General features: G+C 36.7%; 4 protein-coding genes across 4 annotated transcripts; 2 read left to right on the forward strand and 2 right to left on the reverse strand.

The window, feature by feature from the left end:
* Positions 1-82: 82 nt before the first annotated feature.
* INS49_013756 (uncharacterized protein) lies at positions 83-2260 on the forward strand (the record flags this gene model as incomplete). Its single annotated transcript, XM_043174449.1, has 1 exon — positions 83-2260. The coding sequence occupies one exon, from the start codon at positions 83-85 to the stop codon at positions 2258-2260; it is 2178 nt and encodes a 725-aa protein (XP_043021394.1).
* A 417-nt stretch (positions 2261-2677) lies between these two features.
* On the reverse strand, positions 2678-5567 carry INS49_013757 (uncharacterized protein; the record flags this gene model as incomplete). Its single annotated transcript, XM_043174450.1, has 3 exons — positions 2678-3380; positions 3455-5196; positions 5271-5567. The coding sequence occupies 3 exons, from the start codon at positions 5565-5567 to the stop codon at positions 2678-2680; spliced, it is 2742 nt and encodes a 913-aa protein (XP_043021395.1).
* Positions 5568-16723: 11156 nt separating this feature from the next.
* INS49_013758 (uncharacterized protein) lies at positions 16724-18828 on the forward strand (the record flags this gene model as incomplete). Its single annotated transcript, XM_043174451.1, has 2 exons — positions 16724-18022; positions 18070-18828. The coding sequence occupies 2 exons, from the start codon at positions 16724-16726 to the stop codon at positions 18826-18828; spliced, it is 2058 nt and encodes a 685-aa protein (XP_043021396.1).
* A 134-nt stretch (positions 18829-18962) lies between these two features.
* On the reverse strand, positions 18963-20363 carry INS49_013759 (uncharacterized protein; the record flags this gene model as incomplete). The annotated part of the gene is made up of 2 exons (XM_043174452.1): positions 18963-20187; positions 20227-20363. 2 exons carry the CDS (start codon positions 20361-20363, stop codon positions 18963-18965), a joined length of 1362 nt encoding a protein of 453 aa, XP_043021397.1.
* Between the last annotated feature and the right edge of the window lie 785 nt (positions 20364-21148).

Here is a 21148-nt window from a genome sequence, read left to right on the forward strand (position 1 = left end):
CGCAGGACAGAACAGACATATCCACACAACCCGATCGAACCAATTTTAACATTTTATTCCTTCTTGATATCTATCGTTCATCATGTCTGAACACGAGATCATTGAAAACGGCCGATACCTGGTCCAGTCGTTGCAGGTGCTGCGTGAATACGCGTCGACCACGGCGACAGCCCCAGGGCAAGAGCTCGACACCACGGCACTCTCTCGGCTGACTGACGTGCTAAGCTTAGCACTGTCCGACATCGAAAGCATCCGTGATAGTAACAGGTCACGCGAAGCCAGCATAATCGAGCGGGAGGCCGAGCTCGAAGTCCTGTGCAAGGCGGCCGACGATCACAAGCTCGAGATGTCCACAGCTGCCGCTAGCTCCCTGGAGTTGCTCAATGGTGCTCAAGCCACCGCTCAGAAGCTCGAAGACACGCGCCTGGCGGCTGAGCGAGATAGGAATAGCCTCCTGGATGCGCTCAAGAGTGCCACCGAAAAGGAGCAAAGCCTGCTGCACCGCGAGAACGAACTCACGCGCCGTGAACAGGCCGCTTCCCAGGTGGAAAAGGCTGCAGATGAGAGTTCAAGACTGGCGGCCGAGGCTTTGGATATCAATTCCCGGCTTGTCACCGAGAACGAGAACATGCAGTCCCGTCTTAACCAACAGATGGAAGAAGCCTCCCGAGCCCAGGCAAGGCGTGAAGAGGCAGAAGCCGAGTACAGGCGCTCTCAGGCGGCCTTTGAACAAGACAAGAAAGACCTCGAGGAGGCTCGGGGCCAGCTCGAGCAAGACAAGAAGGCTGCCGCGGAATCCAGCGCCGCACTTGACGAAGAAAAACGCCGGGTGCATGCCATCGAGGAGCAGGCGAACACCCTCAAGGCTGAGGCAGAGAGGGCCTTGCAGGACGCGAGATCTCAGAAATCTGCATCCGAGCAGCTCGATCGCGAGTCGGCGGCCCGACGTGTCTCGGTGGACCGCGAGAAGCAGCTTGCCGAGGAGGCACAAAAGCAGGCCGCGAGGGACCGCGAGCAGGTCGAGGCCGAGCGTGATCAGGTAAGCAAAGACCACGAGTCTACCGTGTCTCTTCTCAAGAAGATTGAGGATCACTACGCCCACGCGAGCCAGGACCGTGCTGCCACGGTGTCCATACTCGAGGCTGCCTGGGAGCAGCGGGCACAGGACCGTAAATCTGGTGCAGCCTTGCTCGACGAGACCAAGGCCGAGAGGGCGAAGGCACATCAGCACTGTACCGCTGCCGCGTCATTGCTCCAGAAGGCCAGTGATCAAATGGCACGGCTGGATGAAGACCGTGCCGAGATTGCATACTCCGCCGAGTCGGCGAGGGCTGAACAGACGGAAGACCGTGCTGCTATTGCATCTGTTCTGCAAGAGGCCAACGACGTCCTCAAGGTGAGTGAAGAGGTAATCCGGAAACGGATCCAGGACCTCGAGGAGTCGAGAGATGCGCTGAGGGGCGAGCTCGGCCGGAAGACCGCGGAGTGCCAGGCCAAGCAGGTGCAGTGTACCAACCTCCGGCGTGACCTGGACGAACGGGAGCTCGCCGTCAGACGAGCAGACGAGAGCGTGGAGAAGGCTGAAGAGCGGGACGAAGAGCTCAAACGCACCGTCCACAGCCTCGAGGCTCAGCTGCAGTCCGCAGAGGCCAAGGCTGATGCACTTCAGGCCAAGGCTGATGCACTACAGGACCAGGTCCGCGACCTCAAGTCTCGGCTGCAAACCGCAGGGGACAGGGCTGACACAGTGCAGGGCCAGGCCCTGTCCGATGCTTACAAGCGTCTCCAGCTCGAGGACGAAAATAGTGTCAAGGTGGCGGCCGATATTGAACAGGTAAAAAGGGAGGTGGAAAACCTCCAGAGGCAATCGGATGAAGACTCGGCCATGCTCAGGGAGAAGCTTTCCAGCGCAGAGCGGGACCTGCAAGACATGCGTGAGCAGTGCAAACGCCTCAGGACCAACCGAGGAAACAGAGAACTCGAGTCGAGGCAGGGGGACGATGCCAGACGCGAAAAGGACCGCGAGGACGTCCCTGCCGAGGGAAGCCCCTGGAAGGCATCACTGCACTGCGTGTTCCAGTACCTGGCGGGTCTCAAGCCGGACCGCTCTGGCAATTACGGCCCTAACTTCAGGGCCATTGACGACGAGAGGCTGATGCGGCCGCTCACATACTTCTTGGCCAAGGAGGACAAACGAGATAGATTCACGGCATTTCTGGGGGCCGGCTCCAAGCCGGACGGCTGGTACTGCCTTGGGTAAATCTGTAGCGTGGGCCATGGCGGCCTCAGGCCCGTGGACGGCAAGTGCCCATCCCATGAATACAATGACTGTCAGCTCCAGGTGAGACATCTTGACGCATCTTCGGGCGGCCACACCTTAGATTTTAGGGTTCCGATCCCAGATGACGTTGATGATGATGATGACGATGACGATGACGTTGACGATGGGGATGCGCGATAGGTAGTTAATACCATAATATAACCGCTTTCCTGTCCCTCTATGTGTACTCATTTAATTTGTGTGATTGATGCAACCAACCGTGTTCGTCGCCGTGATAGGTCAAAATCTGGGTGGGAGGCATGGTTGTTAAGTCATGGTGGCAAGGTTCGGGCACGGACGGTCTACGGCACAGGTTTGAAAGGGCAAAAGAATTATGAAACCAGTGAATTGGTCTATCTAAATGTTCATCATCTGCCATATGAGGTCTGGTGGCTGCAGTTGCAGGTCGACGGCGTCGTGGCCCGGCTCGGGCCCGACCCGCAGCGTATCCAGACGGTGCATGGAGACCAGGGCCTTGTCGACAAACCGCAGGGAGCGGGAATCTATGTCAAACAACACGGCACTTTTCCAGCCCCTGTGCGAGCACAGCCCTACGCTGTCGCCAAACAGCCGACAGAGGTCGTGGCGGCGAAGGTCAACCTTTTCCCGCAGGATGTCGAAGACGAGCGCACAAGGGTGCTGCTCGAGCCAGTGCGACAGCGACCTCTTGTGCTCTTGCCAGGGGGGGTCTTCTGGGACCTGCCGGCCGATTCGGTGCTCGACGAGCTCCATCAGCTGCCAGAATGCGAGTGCAAACTCGACCTGGGTGTGCGCCACCTCCCGCAGGGCCACGGCGACCTTGTCAACGAGCTCGGTCAGGATGCCCATCGGCATCAGCCGTGTGCTCGTGCTGCCGACGCTGGTGATCAGGCCGGCGAGGACCGCCTGGGATCGCTCCGTATTGAGCTTCTTGGAGGCTGCCTCTCCCAGGAGAAGCACGACATCCATCTGCAGGCTCGCGTCGAGTGACGGCGGGCCTTGTGGCTCTCCTGTAGCTACCGCGAGGTCGGCCGGGATGCCGTTCCACGACCGGAGGATCGCCCACATGTCAGGCGCCGCGCTCGTGCAGATGACGGTTTCATTCTTGTAGATGGCCCTGACGAGACCGCCGAACGCAATGTCCCGAAGCTGAACCCGGCCATGTCGGCGAGGAACAAGGAGACCTGGCGGTTGTTCTCCGCGATCTCCTTGGTGCTCGCCGAGCTGGAAGCCTGCAGGCCCACGAGCTCGCCCTCCAGGGACTTGATCCTTGTCTCGTGGCTGTCATTGAGCTCCTGCATCCCGGACAGGTCGTCCAGCGCCTGCTCGCGTCCCTCCCTGGCGCCGTTGAGCTCCTGTTCCATCTCCTCCAGGCGCCCCTCGGCGCTTCTGAGCTGGCATTTGCTCTCCTCCATTTCTGCGTCGAAGTTGACCTTCGTGATGATCGCCTGGCTTTTCAGGTCCCCCACCTCCTCAGCCTGCCGCTCGATGGTTGCCGACTTCTCATCGAGGGTGTTGTCCCTGTACGTGACGAGCCGTTCGAGCCTGTCGACCTCGTCTCGCAGGGCTTCCTGCTCCTCCAAGGTAGCCTCGTGCTGTCCTCTGAGACTGGAGAGATCATCCTTAAGCCTTCTGACCTCTTTGGACTTTTGGGAGAGGTCGCGACCCGCCTGTCGCTGTTGGCGTTCCTTTTCTCTGAGGTTCGCATCTGCCAATTGTTTGGCGCTGCTGGCCAGCTGGAGCTTCCACTCGGACTCCCCGAACTTGAGCTTCAGTTCCCTGGTCGCCTCCTCGAGCTCGGTGACCCTCAGCTCGGCCTGCTTGAGCCCGCCCGACGAGGCGGCCATCGTCTTGTTGCTGGCGCGCAGCTCGTTACGCTCCTTTCTCAGCCTGGCCGCCGTCTCCATGCTCAGCTCTAGCTGGTGGTCCTTCTCGGCAAGCTCCTCGTTGGCCTCGTCGAGCCCCTGCTGCTTGTCCCCGAGGATTGCTTCTTTCTCCCTGGCAATCTCCTCTGCCTGGTCGCGGGCCTCTTGCATGTCTGCCCTGGCCCGCCCGAGGTACTTCTTGCTGTCATCCAGCTTGGCCCTGAGCCGCTCGGCCCTGTGCTGGAGCCTTCCGCGCTCGTACAAGCTCTTGCGGAGCTCGGTGTCCTTACCGGAGATCTCGCTGCGCGCCTTGTTGTTCTCAGACCGGAGCTCATCGACCTGCCCTTGCATGAAGTCGACGACGGACTGGTGGTTGCTCTTCAACTCATCCACGGCCTTGGCATGGCTCACCCTGGACGCCTCGTGCGCTCTCTTCTCGCTCTTGAGACTGCGCTCCAACAGGTGTATAGAGCCCAGCCTGCTCTCTTGCGTCGTGCTGTTCTTCTGCATCAACGTGGCCAGCTGCTCACGCATGGACTGCACCGTTGTCTCGTGGTTGGCCACGGTCTCCTCGGTCACTCTCAGGTCGGCCCTGACAGAGTCCAGCTCCCTTTTGTACCTGGCAGCGCGGTCCTCCTCGGATGACAGCTTCTGCTCGAGCCCACGAGCACGGTGCCCGAGCATGTCGAGCTGATCTTTCATCGTTGTTGTGGCCCCTCTGGCGTCCTCCAGCTCGTGTCTTTTTGTTTCGAGGCGCTTCTTCAGCCTGTCGACCTCTTTTCTTGCGGCTTCGAGGCGGCTCTCCGCCTCCTCTCTGCCCTTGGCATGTTCCTCGACCCCCGAGACCTCCTTGTCGCACCTGAGCTCGAGGAGTTTGACCTGCTCTTGTAGGTCCTCCAGCTGCTCGTTGTCTACGTCGCCGCTGCAGATCTGCGTCTGGCGTGTTGCGACGAGGTCACCCGAGAGGACATCCTTGAGGCTTGGGAATTTCTCGAGCGCCGCGGGTATGTCGGTGACCACGAGGGGGAGTAGCTGCAGGACGACCGCGCCTATCGTGGCCCTGCTGTCCTCGATGGCGGAGGGCGCTGCGTCGGGGGCGCTAATACGAGCCTCCGGAGGGCCTCGACGTTGCTCTCGAGGTCGTCCTTGACCTCTTCGCAATTCCTTTCGAGCTGGTCCTTGATCTGTGTGACGGCCTCCAGGCGGGAGACTGCCCCTCGCATCGCGTCGACATCGGGGTAGCCAACGCGCACGGCGAGGTCCTGTCCCCGGCCAAAGTCCTCCTCAAGCTGGCGGGCGATCTCCTCGCCCTCCCTGAGCTTGTCCTCCGAGGCAGCGATGTTTCCGACGACCTCCCTGGCGGACACGAGGCCGCTGATGGGCTTGAATTTGTGTTCGGTCATTGTGAAATGGGTTTAATGTATGTTTTACACGCGTTGTATTAATGATATTTGGGTTGATGATATCTTGGTTAAGAATAGGTGATCGCGCGCGGTGTGCTCCAGAAACCCCCCTCTCCCAGCTTGCGCAACGCGAATGGAGGTCATTGACCCAACCGTGCCGGGACCAACTTGCTTACATAATCATACCACGCTGAAGGGGGGAAGGCCAGCAGCTTGTCCTTAAACCTCAATAGCTCCTGCGCCCCGCGAGACGGTGGCTGGAAAATGGGACTCTGAGTAGTTACGAAGCGTGTTAACATGTGTCTATATATGTTTGTCTATTTCTTTTCGTCGATTTACAGGCAGCATGCGGCTCAGCCTGACGGCCCATCCTGGGTGCCGGTTGGGGGTTGACTATGTCGTGCTTAGTAAGCTAAATCAACTTCATGTCAACCGTGAGCATGTCCCGCCAGCGATGGATGTGATGCCAATGGCGCTTGATATCTGACTTCTCTCGCCTTGAGGAGGCTGCACAATTCAAATCTACTCCCATCCACGCTGTGTCTATAGAGCTATGAATCCAGGTGCGCAGAACGAGTAAACAAAGCATGTTCGATCGAGTCAGCCAACGTTTGAAGGGCTTGTCCCAGGATGAGCATAGAGAATCAAACAGTTAGAAATAATCCACAGGACTTGAAAACATCTCTGACCAGCTGTAGGCCCCCACGGCGCCGAGGTAGGCGGTGGGAGGTCGGACGGTAGGCTCTGTGGCTCTCGTCTAGCCCCCCAGCTGCACCCAGGTAGCTTTTCAGCAGAGCTTTGTCCACCCCCAACGAAGCTCCTAGGCTGCAGCAGCACCGTAGGACTTCAGAGCTGCCAACGCTGCAAGACTCAAGTTGACAAAGCTCCCCAGCCGACAACCCATCGCGAGAAATCCACCGACGACCCAACGACCGACCGACCCACACACGCACGCACGCGTGCACACACATACACACACACATACACTCACACATACACACACACATACACACACACATACACACACACATACACATACACATACACATATACATACATAACGTCCCCGGCCCCGATTCTGATTACCCCCTAATCCTAATCACCCCACACCCGCGTACGCGCATAAACGCATCTATACCCATCATATAAACACTCCTTAATAACGTAGTTTACTAATAAGTGGCGGATATTAATAAGTAGCGGATTTTTGTAACTTTACTTAACTTTAGTTAATATTAGCATTATCTTAAGGTTAATAAATAAATAAAAAGTTAATATTAATTAATATTAATTGCTTTTAATTCCTTATTTTTAATTAATTTAATTAATTTAAAGTAATTAATATAAGTATAATATAAGTTTAAAATAAGCAACTTTTAATAAGAAACCTGCATTTTATATTAAATAATATTAACTATATTATTAAAAACGTAATTTATTATAAACCATTAAAATAAATATATTTGCATTATTTAATGCTAATTAAGCTAAATTTATTATAATATAATTAAAATTTAATTAACTTAACTTTTCTTTATTTTTTTTATAAGTTTTTATATTATACTTAATCTTGCTATAATTATTATATTATTATTTAATTAATTTACTGCAAATTACTTCCTTAGCATTATTATTTATTTTATTAGCTAGCTGCTTTTCCTTTTATTTTTCTTAAATAAAAGCTTAAGATTCCTTAATAATAAGTGCTTCTTTAAACTATATTTAGGTTTTTTTAATTTTTTAATATTTAATAAATGCTATATTAATATTCTTAAGAATATAAACTTAATTTTTTAAAATAATAAGTTTATATATTATTATTTATATATTTTTTATTATTTAATTAATAGCTTTTATAATTAATATAAAGAAGCTTTTTTAATAATTAAAGATTTTACTTTTAATAAAGCTTAATTATTTAATAATTTATTAAGCATTAAATAATATTTAAAACTTTTAATATTAAAAAGAAATAAAAAGGGTTTGCATAAAAGTTTATAAGCATATATTAAGCTTAAAATAATAAAATTTAAGTTTTAAGGCAAAATTCCAACTTCTTTAAATATTATCTTAATATTATTCTTTATAAAAATTTTATTATAAGTTATTATAAATATAAGAAAGAACTTAAACTTAATAATATAATTAATAAATACTTAAATAAAGAAATTAATTTAATTATTATATATATACTTTAAAGATAAATATAATATAATATTTAATAATTAAAGTAAATTAAAAAAATATAATAATATATTAATAAAAATAATATTATTATTCTTATAATATTAATTAAACTTAGCTAATATATAACTTTATTATGAGCTAGCCTTGGGTTGTCTGCCATAAGGTGCCTAAATAAGGGTTTATATTTAAAGTATAAAGGAAAAGATTCGCTCCCTATTTATACTTGCATTAAAGCCTATTTTTATAAAGTTAAAGCCCATTAATTAATTATAATAAGCAAAGCCTAAACCATAATATATCCTCCTTTTCTAGGTTTCCATAGCAAGCCTTAAAGGGCAGCTATATAATAAAAAATAAAGAACATTATAGTTTAATTGCGAATTAAATATTACTCTTTACCCAACCATTTAATTACACCCTAGCGCCTTTTAACTATATTAAAAGCTTAACTTATTATTTATAATTAATACGCCTTAGCCCTTATAATTTAATATATTAATTAAAGCAAGCTAATAAGAAATAATTATTTAAGCATAAGCTAATAGCTAAATTAATAGCATTCTTATAATCCTTTAATATAAGCTTTTTATATAAGCTTCTTTACTTAAAATTTTAAAATTATAAATTTATTATATAATTTATAATTAATTAACGCTTAATTATAAATAATTTACTTTATTAATAAGAATTTCTTAAATTTTAAGCATTTTTATAACGCTAAATTAATTAATATATAATTAGCTTGCTTTAAGTTTAAGCTAGCATTAAGTTAATAATATTTTTAAGCCTTATCTTATAAAAAAGTTTTTACGCCCCCTTAAATAAACTCCTCCCCTTTACTAACTTTAATTAATAAAAGCTATACCCTTGTTTTTTTTATAATAATTTAAATAATTATATTTATAATAATTAAATTAGCTATATATAAAATACTTAACTTTGCTTATTAAAATTATTATAATATTAATATTTATTGCTTTATTATTTTAAGGTTAAATATTATTCTTTTTTATTATAACATTAAAAATACCCTTATATTATTATAAGGTAAAATAAAAGGCCTTAAATATATTTAATTACTCCTTATAATTAAGCTAAGCTTTTGCTATAAAGGTTAAGCCATTAATTATTAGTAATATTTTATATTTATTTAGCTAACTTTAAGCTTTTATTATATAAATTAATTAATTAAATTAAGTAAGAAATTTTATTATTTTCTCCTTATAATATTATTATAATGTAATTAAGCTAAGCTTAATATATCTTTACTTAAAATAATCTTTAAATATAAAGCAAACTTTTTTTAAAAAACTTTTTAATTACCCCTTAAATATCTTTATAAAATTAATATAAGGTAAAACTTAATTATAAAAAATTCTTAATTAATTAAATATATAAAAGAATTAAGCCCCTTTAACATTAATTACCTTCCTATTTATTATAAACTTAGCTCTTATCTTTATTAATTAAATTGCTAAGTATTTTTAAGATAAAAATTCCTTAAGATAAGGAAGGACTTAATAGGCTATTATTATTCTTTTTAAGTTTCGCTATATTAAGTTTTATATAGTTATATTATAGGTTTATAATATATAAGGATTTTAAATATATATTATAAGCTAGCCTTAAGTTATTTATTATAAGGTGCTTAAATAAGGGTTTATATTTAAAGTGCAGAGGAAAAGGTTTGCTTTCCATTTATATTTATGCTAAAGCTTATTCTTATAAGGTTAAAGCCCATTAATTAATCATAATGAGCAAAGCTTAAACCGTAATAAACTCTTATAATTATTTAATATTAATATTTAATATATATTCTTTATTTATTATTTAATATATTTATTAAAATGCTAAATTTATTTTAAATTTATTTTATTATTTATTTATTTATTTAAAATAAGTTTAATAATTTAATTATTTAAGAAAGTTAACTTTATAACTTAGCTTATAAGATAATAAGTACTTTAAATAATTATAAATAATAAAATATATTATTTTTTTATATTAATATATTTAATAATTACAACTTATTTTTAATTATTAAGTTAAATTAATTTAACCTTTTTATATTTATTAATATATATAATTATTATTAATATAATAATTATATTTATTATAAAGTTAATTTTATTAAAGTTATAAAGATTATTATTTATAATCTTATATTTAATTATTATATTATAAAGCAGCTTAAATTAATTCTTAATAATCTTTAAATCTTTATAAAAAGTTTTTTTAATAATTATTAAAATAATTAAATTTAATTTTAAAGGTAAATTATAAGTTTATAAAGTATTAAGCTTAATATTTATTAATAAGTTTAGTATTATATAATATATAATAAAAGATTAACTATATTTTTTATATTAAAAAGTTATAAAGAAAATTTTTAAATATTTTATTTAATAATATATTAAATAAATATTTACTTTTTAATTTAATTAAATTTATATATATTAATATATAATTCTTTATAAAAGCATTATTAATTTATTTTATAATAAAGTATAATTTTAAAAATATAAAAGATCTTAATAACTTAAGTTATAAGTAAGGGTTTTACATTATTCTTTTTAAATTTTTAAATTACTTAAATAATTAAAAGGATTTTATTTTTTTAAATAAAGAATATATTAATAATTATTAACTTTTAATATATTAAATATTTAAATAAGTAAATTAAAGCAAGATTAATATAAAAAATTAAAATATAATTAGCATTAAAATAAAATCTTTTTATTAAAAGTTAATTACTTTAAACTTTAATATAATTACCCTTAATTACTTTAAATTAATTAAATTAATTAAAAATAAGGAATTAAAAATAATTAATATTAATTAATATTAACTTTTTATTTATTTATTAACCTTAAGATAATATTAATATTAATTAAAGTTAAGTAAAGTTATAAAAATTTATTACTTATTAATATCCGTTACTTATTAATAAACTATATTATCTTTATAAGGAAATTAATTTTCTTCTTTAAACTTTTCTTAAATATCTTTTTTTTATTATAAAGCTATATTTTAAAAATAATATTAATAATATTCTTATTGCTATTAAGGATAAAATATTAATTTAATAAGTTATTAAGATTTAGCATAACGTTAAGCACCAATAAATAACGCATATTAGCGAGCGACGCACTTTTTAGCACTAAGAGCATAATAACTTGAATTACAATACTATAATTAAAAAAAATTAATTAAATTTAATTAAAATCGAAATTTATAAATTGTTTTATATCTTTCTTATAAGTTTGCATATTATGCTTAGTTTTGCCGTAATTGCTATATTATCTTTTTATTAATTTGCTATAAATTAACTTCTTAGCGCTACCATTTATTTTATTAACTAGCTGCTTTTTCTTTTCCTTTTTATTAATTAACTTTTTAGCCTTTTATATAATAAGTACTCCTTTATCTTATATATATGTTTTTTTAGCCCTTTAATACTTAAAAAGTACTATATTTATAGCTTAAAGATTATTAATTTCTTAAGTTAAAAGTATAATTATATAAGTTAATAATTATATATTCTTTGCTAACTTATTAATAATAGCTAAAATTAATATTAAGAAGCTTTCTTAATAATAAGAGATTTAATCTTTAATTAAAGTTAATTAAAAAACTATTTATATTAAGTTATATAATATTTAAAAAACTTAAGGTATAAGTAATGCTAAAATGCTTAATATAATTATTAATATTTAAATCTTAATATTTAGCTTAAAAAGCATAGCTTTTTAATTAAATGGGATAAGGTTTGCTTTTTTAAAACCTTTCTTAATAATTTTTAACTTAAAAACCCTTTTATATATAATATAAAAGGCAAGGAAGAACTTTATCTTATTAATATAAGTAATTTAAGCTTTGCTAAATTAATTAATTTTTATATTATATATTTTCTTTAATAAATTAAAATACTTAATATTTAATAATTAAAGTAAATAAGATAAATAAAAAGGTATGTAAAGAATAATAATATTCTTAAATTTATAATATTATTTAAAATCTATAAAATAATAGCTTTTATGCTTATTAAGAATTAATAATTAATAAATACCCTTTATATATAATATAATATATTTTTTAAAGTATTAAATCTATTTTATAGCAATTTTATTATTTATTTATTTATTTAAGCTTATTTTAATTACTTAATTATTTAAAAAGCTACCCTTAATATATTAATTTATAAAATATATTTTAGCCTTAATAATTAAGAATAGCAGTTTATATTATTTATTTTTATTAATTAATTTAATAATTATTATTTATTATTAATTTTTAAGCTATATTTATTTTACTTATTCTTATTAATTAAAATATATAATTATTATTTTAAGTAATTTAATACTTATTATAAAGCTTAACTTATTAAAATTATAAATATTATAATTAAGGATATTATATTTATTATATATATTAAATATAAGGTTAAATTATATATTTATTATATTAAGATTTTTATATAAGGCTCTTTAATAATTATATATATAATTAATGTATATTTTAAGATATAGTTTTAATAAGATAAGTTTTTTTACTTAATTAATTTTAATGGCATTGCTACTATGGTTATAAAGTAAAGAATTTGCTATATCTTTAATATCCTTAAAAATAAGCAAGTATTTTTGCAAATCTTAATTAAGTATATATTAAATAAGTACCTTCTTTTTTATTTTTATTAATTTCTTATTATTAAGATGGATATTATATTATGCAATTTAGCTAGCCATTTTATAATAAAGGGTAAACTTAAGAATTTAATAAATATTGGCTATATATTATTTGCTTAATTTTAGGTTATTTTAAAGAGCTTAAATAGCAAGTTTAATCTTATCTTCTTTTATTTTATTCATTTTAAAATATAACGTGAGAAAACGTAGTTATAAGATGCATTATAATAATTCTGGGAAAAGTATATCGCTTGCTAGTGTGCGTTGTTCGTTGGTGCTTAACGTTATCCTTTTTATTATATTATATAATTACCTTAATAATATTTAAAGTTATTATATTATTATTAACTCTTAAAAGCTTTTTTTTAATTATTAAAAAGTTTTATTAACTTTATTTATAATTAATTAAAATAGCTTAAAATTAGCATTAATATAATTTAAAATAAAAGCTTTAAAAGCTTAATTAACCTTTTTAAATAAAGATTACCTTTCCTTTAAAAGGAATTAATTAAAGGCTTTCCTTTTTTATTATTTTATTCTTTAAAGTTAAAAAAATTAATATATAAAAGTTATTTATTTTTAATTAATAATTAAAAAGAATATTACTTTTTAAATTAACTTTTTTTAATTATTTATTATTAAGTTTATTTTATTAACTTATTAATAAAATATTAATAAAAAAAGGTTAATAAAGGGTTATTTAAAAAATACCCTTACTTTTAGCTATTTAAAGAATAATTGTTTTTAAAAAAGACTTTAATTCTTAAATATAAATCTTTTTTATAAAATATATTAATGCCTTAAGTAAAGTTTTTAATTTTTTTATTATTTTTAAGAAAGGAAGTATATAATAATAATAATTTTTAATTACCCTTAAGGATTATTTTAATTAGCAATTTATAGTTATTAAAAAGGGGTAAATAAAGAAAAGAATAATTATTAAATAGCTAAGGAAAGTTTTTATTTTTAATATTATTTTTAGCAATTCTTTTAAATAATATTTATTTATAATTAATAAAGCATTATATATATATAATTATTAACTTTATATAAAAGTGCTATTTAAATTATATATATATAATTATTAACTTTATATAAAAGTATTATTTAAATTATATATATATAATCTTTTTACTTATATATATATTATATATATTTTAACTCCTTAATATAGTAATTATTTTATTTTTAAAAAATATTTTTAAAACGTATTTTTATTAACTTAAGTAATATAATTTATTAATAATTATAATAAAAAAAAAGTTTTTTTATTATTATTATAAGGTATAAAAAAAGGTATTTATAAAGTTAAATATTTAATTAAAATAAAACGTAATAAGTTTTTAATTAATATTTAAATATAAAGTGTTTAAAAATTATTATATTTTTAAATATTATTAAATTTAATATAAATTATTAAAATTTAATAATATAAAGAGCTTTATTAAGTAATTTTTTATATTAAAGGTTTTTTTTAATAATTAAAGCTTATTTTTAAAACTTTTAAGTAATTAAAAAAATATATTAATTAATTACTTATTAATATTATAATAATATAATTTATTAATAAATAATGCATATTAATAAGTAGCGTATTTTTGTAACTTTCGCTAACTTTAATTAACTTTAATACTTATTTAATGCAAATAATTTAATTAAATTTAATATTAATTATAATTAAATCCTTATTTTTAATTAATTTACTTAATTTAAAATAATATAAGTAATTATAGCTTAAATAAAAGTAATTAGGTTTTAATAAGGGGATTATTTTTTAATAAGAATTATATTAATGCTTTTTATATTAATTTTCTATTTATTTACTTATTTAAATATTTAATGCATTAAAAATTAATAATTATAATATTAAAACCTTTTAAAAAAGATAAAATACTTTTAATTATTTAAATAATTAAAACTTCTTAAGAAAAATGCATTAAACCTTTTAAATTATATAAAGCTATATAAATTTTTAATATTCTTAAAATTATACTTTATTATAAGATAAATTACTAATGCTTTTATAAAGAATTATATATTAATATATATAAATTTACTTAAATTAAAAAATAAAAACTTATTTAATATATTATTAATTAAGATATTTAAAGATTTGTTTTATAACTTTTTAATATAAAAAATATAGCTAACCTTTTATTAGTATTATAAAATGCTAAGCTTATTAATAAGCATTAAATTTAATACTTTATAAATTAATAACTTAACCTTAAAATTATATTTAATTATTCTTATAATTATTAAAGGGTTTTTTATAAAGATTTAAAAATTATTAAGAATTAATTTAAATTACTTTATAATATAATAATTAAATATTAAATTATTAATAATAATCTTTATAACTTTAATAAAATTAACTTTATAATAAGTATAATTACTTTATTAATAATTATTATATATATTAATAAGCATAAAAAGATTAAATTAATTTAACTTAATAATTAAAAATAAATAATTATTATTAAATATATTAATATAAATAAGTTATAAATTTTATTATTTATAATTATTTAAAATGCTTATTATTTTATTAATTAAGTAATAAAGTTAAGTTTTTTAAATAATTAAGTTATTAAACTTACTTTTAATAAATAAATAAATAATAAAATTAATTTAAAATACATTTAATATTTTAATAAGCATATTAAGCTAAAGAAAAATGCTAATTATTAAATATTAATTATAAATAGCTATAAAAGCTATATATTAATTAAGTTTAATTAATATTATAAGGATAATAAAATTATTATTATTAATATATTATTATATTTATCTTACTTATTTTAATTATTAAATATTACATTATATTTACTTTTAAAGTATATATATAATAATAATATTAACTTTTTTATTTAAGCCTTTATTAATTATATTATTAAATTTAAATTCTTTCTTATATTTAAGATAGCTTATAATAAGATTTTTATAATAAAAAATATTAAGTTTATATTTAAAAAAGCTAAAAGTTTTCCTTAGGACTTTAATTTTATAATTTTTAAGCTTAATATTTACTTATAAACTTTAATATAATTCCTTTTTATTTCTTTTTAAAAATAAAAGTTTTAAATATTATTAAATACTTAATAAATTATTTAATAATTAAGTTTTATTAAAAGCAAGATTTTTATTTATTAAAGAAGCTTTTTTATATTAATTATAAAAGTTATTAATTAATTAATAAAAAATATATAAATAATAATATATTTATTTATTATAATAAATAAGTAAATTTATATGCTTTAAAATGCTAATATAACATTTATTAAATGTTAAAAAGCTAAAAAAACTTATATATAACTTAAAGAAATACTTATAATTAAAGAATTTTAAGCTTTTATTTAAAAGAAATAAAAGGTAAAGCGGTTAATTAATAAAATAAATAATAAAATAAAAAAGTTAATTTATAATAAATTAATTAAAAGATGCTATAATAATTATAGCAAAATTAAGCATAATATAAAAACTTATAAAAAAGATAAAGAAAAGTTTAATTAATTAAATTTTAATTATATTATAATAAATCTAGCTTAATTAATATTAATTAATGCAAATATAGCTATTTTATTAATTTATAGCAAACTGCATTTTTAAGGGTATAATTAATATTAAATAATATTAAATGTATATTTCTTATTAAAAGTTAATTAATTTAAATTAGCATTGCAACTATATTAATGCCTTTAAATTAATGAAATTAATTAAAAACAAGGATTTAATTATAATTAGCATTAATTAATGCTAAATTTAATTAAATTATTTGCATTAAGTAAGTGCTGGGGTTAACTAAAGTTAGCGAAAATTATAAAAGTGCGCTATTTACTAATATATGCTATTTACTAGTAAACCATGTTAAATACTTAAGCTTTATATTATAAGTATTTTTTTAAAAGCTTTTTAAAGTATATAATAAGAAAGAAATTTGATTAATAATAATTTTATAAAAAAATTAATAATTTAAAGCTTAAATTAAAGTTAGCTAAAGAATTATAAGGAAAAGGGTTTAAATTAACTTAAATATAGCTTTTATTAATATTAAGGCTATTTATAAGGCTTAAATAAAGGTAGGAAAAGTATTAAAAAAAAGTAATGCCTTTAGAGAATTAAAAACATTAACGGAAGAGGGATCGTGCATTATGGTAGCGGGCAATTAAGGGTAATAATAGGGGAGTGTGTGGGTGCTGAGGTGATCGGGATCAGGGGGTGATCGGAATCGGGGCCGGGGACGTTACACACAAACACAAATAACGCGAACAAGACCATCTCGAAATGGCGCCAAGAGGTCGACCAAAAGATAAAGAGGCGGCGAAGTCAAACACCCAGGACGCGGTGGTTGAGGAGGAGCTGTCATGGCTCAAACAAGTCATGGAAGAGTCGCAGAGCGAGGGCAAAGAGCACTACGGCACCCTCACACAGGCGGACTTCGACAAGCTCAAGAGGGACAGGGACAGCATCCTGCCCGAGTTCTGGTCTGACAAGGACGAGGCGCAGGTGCAGGCCCAATGGGCTGGGGAGCGTGCCCGAAGGCCTTGCAAGCAAGCCAATGCATATGAGCTGTACCTGTGGAAGACGTGCGCGAGGTTCCTCAGGTGCCTCCCGACCGAGCTGATCGGGATGAGGTACGGCCTGGAATACGACACCGCACAGCCGACACAGAACTGGACGGCATCCTTCTGCAACCACCTGGTCAAGATCATCGCGCACCCCATCTTCGACAACAGCCCCGACAAGATTGCGCTGGCCGTCAAGTTCCCGGTGTGTTCGTGGCAACGCCTCCACTGGGTCATCCCTGACCTCAACGACCTCTTCCTCCAGGTTGTCAAGGAGGTGGCAGAGAACAATGATGAGTTGGTCGGCGCCGAGCTCGTGCGGGACTCCATCAAGGAGTGGAGGGCCCGTTGGCCGGAAGGAGAGCTGCCACAATGGGCGCAGCTGCTCAGGGCGATCGTTGCGAACAGCAAAAAGCCAATCTCCAATGCCGAATTCCCTCACCAGGTCGCCACCGAGCACGTCAGTGCCGTAGTCGCCTCTCTGGACGAGACCAGGCACGGCAAGCTGCGCGTATATCACAGCGCCGATCTCTTTGAGCGAGGGCTCAGGGATATCCGCGCCACGGTCGACCTGCTGAAGAATTACAAGGACCCCGTCGAAGAGCTGCTGGCCGAGGGCATCATCCACAACCGCCGGTTGCAGGTGCTACGTCAGCGCCACCCGGACGTCGGCGACATATACAAGCATGTCTCTCATCCTTTGGGTGTCCGGAAGGCGCCAAAGAAGGAGTATGCCGACATCTACGTCGAGTCTGCCGCTGCCGGGGCAGGACAGCCTGCACAACCCGCCCAACCTGACAACTCAAAGAAGAGGAAGGCCGGACGGCCAAGGAAGGACAAGCCCGCGCCAGCCAATACCTCGGGCGGCGGCGGCGGTGCATCGGGCGATGCATCGGGCGCTGCCTCGGGCGCTGCCTCAGGCGCCACGGCTGCAAAGAAGCGACGAGGGCGGCCACGCAAGAACGCCGAGCCAGTGGAGACCACTCCAGAGGAGACAGACGAGGAGGAGTACACACAAGTCCGAACCCCAATGCGGCACACGCTGCTGGCCCGCAGGGTGCCGAGTCGGACAGCTCCAATCCCCCCGTTGTGCTGAAGCGCCTCAGGCGAGGTAGGGCATCGCACAAGTTGGACTCGGAAGAGTCGGACTCTGCCCCTCAGCCTGCTGCCCAGGCGAGCGAGTCCGGGCGTGACCTGCCCAGTGCCAAACCGGGCAAAGCTTCCAGTGGCACCGCACTCTCTCCGTTTGGTCTACAGAGAGGTGGCGAGGACATCTTCCATCCTTTCATGTCGACTGATGACAGGCTCCCGTCGGGAAGGAAAAAGACCTCCGTGCCAGAGAGCATCGCCTCCTCCGATGAGCGGCGGGATGGACCGTCGTTTCCAGCCCTCTTATTCGGCGACAACGATGTCGCCGCCGACGACGGATTCCAAATGGACGTTGACGATGATATCCTGCAGGGTGAGCACGGCGAGGCGTCCGGTGGACTTGTCCTTCCACGGCAGCAGTCGGATGACAGTCCCTCCAAGGCCCGGCCAGTCACATCGCACTCGCAGGATCTTGGGCAGGAGTCCGACGCCCATGAGAACGCCGCCGAGGAGGCCAGCTCTGCCGCGGCCGATGATGACACCTCAGGGTCTGACGACGACGTGAGCCCGGTTGACAGGGGCGTGTCAGTCCATATCGAACAAGATGGGGATCACTTTGACAGTGTCGACCAGACAAAAGCCGGGCTTGTACGTCTTGCCGACATGCCCACCACTGTACCCAAAGCGCAAGCGCCACAGCATGGTACAATGTGGGATGGGAATGCCTTTGAATAGATTATGTGCTCTGTAGCAATTTGAATGGTTGGTTCTGGTCAGGCACTGAGTAATGATGTCATGTCACTTGAAACTCGTCACTTTGAGCCAAGAATGGATGCCGTGAAACCATGCTCGTATTCGTAAGATTCTATCTAATCACCCTGCCTCGCCTTTTCACGCTCCTGTTCCTCGAAGCTGGAGCTGTAAGTCGGCAGTGGCTCCTTCTTCCGTTTCTTCTTGCGCGTCGAGGAGCTTGGGGTCTTCTTGGACTCTCTGCCTTGAGCATGCGATTTTCGTCCGTGGCCCGGAGCGTCATCATCAGCACCAGCACCAGCATCAGCAGCCCTCTCGCCAGTAGTATCGCCTTTGGCATGCTCCTCGGCAGCAGGGGCCAGGCTGGGCGAGGCTGGATCGCCGGGTGGCGCTGACGATTTTTCCTGCACCACCGGGCTGGCCTGTCCCGCCGGGCCAGCTGCCGACGCGGGGTGGTTCACGGAAGACGACGGCATCGTGGCCGAGCTAGGTGGCACCGCGCGACTCGGCAGGATGATCGTGAACGAGACAGGACGGTGTGACGAGCTAGGCTGTGTGCCTGAGCTGGCAGGCTGCTCATCTGCCCCAGTGCTCGGAGGCTGCGGCTCGGCCTGCTCATGCTCTGCGACCTGGTGATCCAGGCCCGGCCAGTCATTGATGCCCACTGACACATAGTACAGCATGTACTGGTGGTCCTGGTCGCTGACGCACCAGTCATCGCTGTGGTACGACGTGCAGTTTTCGGCCGGCCCTGTGGGCACGACGGGGTTCCTGCGCCGGTCGTACAGGCACACGTAGTCATGCTCGTGCGATGAATTGCGCAGGCGGACAGCGGCGACCAGGCAGTACGTGATAACCATATCTTCGGCCGAGTACGACACAGTCGACCCGCCTTCCCCGCCCTCGCGGCGCCGACGGGTCTCCCGCCGGGTGGTCATGGCCGTGGGGTCCAGGGCGGATATGCCCAGGCCCTTGAGCCTTGCCTTGGTCGGGTCAAACAGGATGCGAGCGACTATGGGCGCCTTGGAGAAGAAAGAGTACGTGCCATGTGCCCCGTCGAAGTGGGCCCTTTTGAAGTGCCCCTTGAACATCTGCTCAAAGCTCCCGTGGACGCTCGTGTCACAGGCGAAGAGGCTGCGCGAGGTGCGGAGCGCGTCGAGGTCGCTGGGGTATATGTCGAGCGTCCCAGGGGGCTGGAAACCCTCTGCGCCGCGGGGCTTGACCAACGACTCGTGGAAGGGCTGGAAGTCGGGCTCCGCCCACAGCGTCTCCTGCATCAGGGCGCTCTGGTCGATCTCGACGAAGCTTGGGGCGCCGCTCGTGCCCAGCTTCTGACGGCAGAGCCTGCGCCAGAGGACGTCCCTCGCGACCTGCATGCTCTACCGCTCTCCTGGCGTGTCGCGCTCCAGGTTGCGGATGGCGAGGTCGACCAGGAAGTTGTCGCCGCGGTGCTCCCGTATCAGCCGCTGCGAGAGCTCACGACGAAGGTTGCGAAGCAGGTGCTGGACGACGCGGACCATGCAGTCGACGCCAGACAGCGCGCCTTGTTCGTCCTTGACGTGGTATGGCGACGAGACGCCGATGTGGTTCGTGACGTTGGTCCATTCGTTCTCGTCTTGTGTGTCCTAGTTGGGAATGAGGAAGATTTGTGCTGTGTCCATGACGAAGGCAATTGAAGGGTTGCTTGGTTTGCTGTCTTGGGTGTGGTCGGTAGGTTGGAGGGTTGTCGTGGAATTCAGGCTGTGCTTGGGTGTGTTGTGTTGGTTGGTAGGAGGGTGATGGGTTGCTAGGTACTTAAAAGTTTTAAATTTAATAATTTTATAATAATTTATAAGTAAATTATTATAAAATTAATAAAATAATGAAATAAAATAAGTATATTTATAAATAAAATTAATTTTAAAATAATTTATAAATAAATTAAAATAATATTATATTTATAATTATAAATATATATTAAAATTATTTTATTTATAAAATATATATTTAATTATAAAATAATTAATTAAATAATAATATTATAATTTATATTTATTTATAATTATAAATATAATATAATTTTAATTTATTTATAATATAATTTTATTAATATAATTTATTAATAAATAATTAATTATTTTAAATTTTATTTAACTTTAATTAAGCTTAATATTTATTTAATATAAAGAAATTAATTAAATTTAATATTAATTAATATTAATTAATATTAATTAATATTAATTATAATTAACTTTTTATTTTTAATAATTATATAATATATTAATTATATATTTAACTTTCTTTTATAAAAAATATAAGTTTAAAC

This window comes from Diaporthe citri, assembly GCF_014595645.1.
Source record: "Diaporthe citri strain NFHF-8-4 chromosome Unknown scaffold_7, whole genome shotgun sequence".
Taxonomy (NCBI): domain Eukaryota; kingdom Fungi; phylum Ascomycota; class Sordariomycetes; order Diaporthales; family Diaporthaceae; genus Diaporthe; species Diaporthe citri.